Here is a 4,147-nt window from a genome sequence, read left to right as displayed (position 1 = left end):
CCATCCATGGGATTTTCCAGGCAAGAATACTGGAGTGGGGTGCCATTGCCTTCTCCTATTACCTAAGCTACATGAGACAATTTTGGTTCTCATAAATGTATTCTTTTTTTTGCATAATCTCTGAACAGACTAAAGTAATTGTGGTATGGGAAATTTTCCATTTTAAAGGAGTAAAATGTAGGTTTCTTAGCTAGGAATTTATATTTCACAAGCAGCCTTGGGTTTGACTCTTGGATTACTTACCACTTTGCTTAGATGAATCACTTAACCCACCTAAACCTGGGCTTATTTGTCTTTGTAAAATGCCTAAATTTCAAGATATTTGCTGTTAAGATTATTTTTTGGTAATCTGTATTCTCGTGGACTACTTTTTATTCAGCTAAACATGAATTCAGCTCCAACTTTCATCAACTTTCCTGCAAAAGGGAAGCCCAAACGGGGTGATACATATGAGTTGCAGGTACGTGGATTTTCAGCTGAGCAGATTGCCCGGTGGATTGCTGACAGAACTGATGTCAATGTAAGTTTCCTTGCTTTGTAGAAAGTTACTTTGTCATTATCTACTTATTCTTCTGGGAGGTCCTAATTGGTCTCGTCCTCATATCACTGAGATGGTGATAGTTTGTCAGTCCCTTTATAAGTAGCATTTAACAGAATCATCCTGATGAGTGACATTAAAACATGCTCTATTACTTAGTCAATTCAGCATGGAAACCACTCTTTTGTCCTCACTAAATCCATGGAGTATCTAGTTGTACTTGGCAAATACTTCTTAATCTAAAAGATGTATATGTGTGCTCAGTTGCTTCAGTCATGTCCAACTCTTTGCAACACCATGGACTGTAGCCCACCAGGCTCCCCTGCCCATGGGATTCTCCAGGCAGGAATACTGGAGTGGGTTGCCGTTTCCTCCTCCAGGGGATCTTTACAACCCAGGGATCAAACCTTTGTCTCCTGCATCTCCTGCCTTGGCAGGTGGATTCTTTACCACTGGGAAGTCCCTAAAAGATGTTATGTTGTGGTTAAAAAGAATATTGCATCCATACCATTTTAGGATACGTTATAGGCTATTTTAATTAGGATGAAAAGAAAAAGTGTGATTTTTTTCATGAAAGTAACCACACTGATTTTGATTGTTTTCATTTCAAATTATTTTGATCTATATACTTAATGAATAAATTTCATACTTTAAAATGTTTTTCTCTCCTTTTCATTAGATTAGAGTAATTAGACCCCCTAATTATGCTGGTCCCCTTATGTTGGGATTGCTTTTGGCTGTTATTGGTGGACTTGTGTATCTTCGAAGGAGCAATATGGAATTTCTCTTTAATAAAACTGGATGGGCTTTTGCCGCTCTGGTGAGTGAATGTTGGAAGAAAAATTGTTTAGATAAAACTCCTAATATTACATTGTTAGGTGGCATTTTGTTTCTTTCTTACCTGTGGTAAAAGATTTTATATATTGATATTTTTATTTTATGCCTTAAAATCAGTTTGTTTCCTCCATTATCTCATTAGTATGGCAAGAGCTTGAAGGAACTCCTTGTACCTAGTTTTTATTCAATCTGAAAGACTGTCAACCCTATGAAAATCTCCATTTTTTTAATTCTTCTAAAAGGCTTTTCAGTATTCAATTTTAAACTTGTATCAGTTTATTTGTAATTTTAAAACAGTGCTTTCCTTTCAAAGTAAATATTGATTCTTGTGATCCTTATGATGAAATATAAGCTTTTTTGTCATTTATGGAAAAATTTTTTTTCATGTAATACTTGAGAGGATATGCTTTTCATATACCTGTTAATTTAATTAAAGTGGGACCATACCATATTATGAGTATTTCATTATTTTTTGTTTCCTAGTGTTTTGTGCTTGCTATGACATCTGGTCAAATGTGGAACCATATAAGAGGACCACCATATGCTCATAAGAATCCCCACACAGGACATGTGGTAAGGGAAGTCCAGGATTTCTTTACATTATATACCAAAGTTAACCTTAATGATTAATATCCTGTTAGATCAGTGCTAGTATATGAAGGAACTCAATTTAGTTTTGACTTTTAAATTGCTCTGTATTAATAATGAACTTCGATTGCTAAAAAGACTATGCCATACTCTCAAAAGGGGGACTTTTTTTTTTAAATCCCTTTTGAGTAAGCTGGCTAAGAATGAAAGTCAGTCTTCAACTAAATAGAATAATTGATCAAGTACTTGACCATTTACTGTTTCTAGGCACTGTACTAGGTATTATTAGATAGAGTGATAAGAAAAATGTAGTCCCTGTTTTCATGGAGTTTATATTATTTTACCTCATGGTCTTGTACACTAAAATACTAGTTTTCTCATTGGTTGAAAACATAGTATAAGTATAGTGAATAAGTACAAATAAATATAAGTATGAATAAATAATAAATAACACAGAAATAGCATTTATTTTAGTCAGACTTTTTACAGGTGAATTCTACAGATCCAATGTTTACATACATCAGATGAATTAATAATTTCATAATGTTTAAAAATAGCCAATTTTAGGATTACATTATCAAATTTTAACATTTATTTAAAGATTAAATTTTGTCTTTTTTTCCCTCAGAATTATATCCATGGAAGCAGCCAAGCTCAATTTGTAGCTGAAACACACATTGTTCTTCTGTTCAGTATCCTCTTTATAATAAGTTCTTGGTGCCACATTTTAATTTGTCTATTTTCTCACATTCCAGTATTTTCTCTGTAACATTTGGTTGAGGCTGCTGTCTTATTAATGCAAGTCATAATATCTTTGGAATTATATTACTGTATCACTTGCCATAGCCCGATCAACTGAAGACCTCTAGGGACAAACTTGCAGTCTGATAAAGCCAATGATCTAATAAAGATCATTGCTACATGGGGGACTATAAATCAGAGGAACCATGTGATTTCTTACCTATGGAAAGGTAGAGTTGTTAATAGGACTTAAGGAAAGATAGTGCTTAGATGAAATGTAAATGAAGCAATGTTTTGATGAGCTCAAAGCAAAGCCAGGCTAAGTGTAAAGAGGTCAGTGTCAAGTCTGGACTGAAGTGGATCCAGGATTTTGTTTCCTGGAAACTACAAAGTTCAGATAAATGTACAGTTTGTTTTCAGAAACTCCTTTTTTGAAGCTCTGTCACTTTGGTTCTGAATTGAGGCTACTTAGAAATTGTACTTGTAGATCAAGTGACTTAAATCCTCCAGGTAAGAATGGAGTATTTCCTTCTTACTTATGTAGTTTGAATCAGTTTATGATTTTAGATTACAGTGTTCCTCATTGAGTAGGAAAGCAGTAGTTACTCAAAGATGGAGTTTGTTTTGACATTTACAGCTTCAGCATGTCCTAGGGAGAAATATTATTTCCTGTGAACTGTGCAGCTACTTTATATGTGTGTTTTCCCGTCCTCTGTCCCATAGGACAGATTTTTACTTTTTCACATCTGAAAATAGATGTCTCTGTAAGCTGCAAGGGTAGATAATAGTGATATCAGATAGGTAAGAGTATACATTTCTTAGTATTACTGAGCATAGTTTACCTACCTGAATGCATAAGCAGTGACTCTGTGAAACAAATCAACAAGGTAAACAGATGTAATGTTCTTTTAGGTTGTGCTTCTCAGGCAAGGAGTCCTGATATTGACATATTGGAATCAGTTGTAGCCCAGACAGTTAGAGAATCTGCCCAGTGACTTGATGGTAATGTCATTTGCCCTGCTTTGTGTCATCTGGATGATTTAGAGGAATTCCATTTTTTGTAGTTACAGACATACTTTTCATACAGTTTAGTTTTTTAGTGTATTATAAGCGTTTACTAAATTGTATGGCTTTCATAGTTATGAAAATGCATGAGAATTACAGAAAAATAAGAAAATATAAGCAAGGAAAAGGAAAATAGTCACCATTATTAAATGTCCTCCAGGGGATCTTCCCAACCCAGGAATGAAACCCAGGTCTCTTGCAGTTATGGGCAGATTTCTTTACTATCTGAGCCACCAGGGAAGTCCATAATGGATATGTCATAATTCAATTATTCTCTATTGGTGAATATTGCAAAAAATATTTTCTTACACATAAAAATAATTGATGGACTTCCCTGGCAGTTCAGTGGTTAAGACTCTATGCTTCCATTGCAGGGGG

At 34.6% G+C, this 4,147-nt stretch overlaps 1 protein-coding gene across 1 annotated transcript in view; it reads left to right on the top strand.

Annotated features, from left to right (window-relative positions):
- MAGT1 (magnesium transporter 1) overlaps positions 1 to 3,896 on the top strand; it is a 17,573-nt gene extending 13,677 nt beyond the window's left edge. Inside the window, exons 3-6 of the mRNA XM_010846825.1 lie at positions 380 to 520; positions 1,218 to 1,358; positions 1,859 to 1,948; positions 2,592 to 3,896. Of these exons, the coding sequence (XP_010845127.1) occupies positions 380 to 520; positions 1,218 to 1,358; positions 1,859 to 1,948; positions 2,592 to 2,732 (513 nt within the window). The 3' untranslated portion in view covers positions 2,733 to 3,896. The remainder of the gene's footprint in view (positions 1 to 379; positions 521 to 1,217; positions 1,359 to 1,858; positions 1,949 to 2,591) is intronic.
- The last annotated feature ends 251 nt before the right edge of the window (positions 3,897 to 4,147 follow it).

Source organism: Bison bison, unplaced genomic scaffold (genome assembly GCF_000754665.1).
Source record: "Bison bison bison isolate TAMUID 2011002044 unplaced genomic scaffold, Bison_UMD1.0 scf7180017849255, whole genome shotgun sequence".
In the NCBI taxonomy this organism is placed as follows: Eukaryota; Metazoa; Chordata; class Mammalia; order Artiodactyla; family Bovidae; genus Bison; species Bison bison.
The sequence above is the reverse complement of the archived record's forward strand: the minus strand, read 5'-3'. Positions and strand labels throughout refer to the sequence as shown.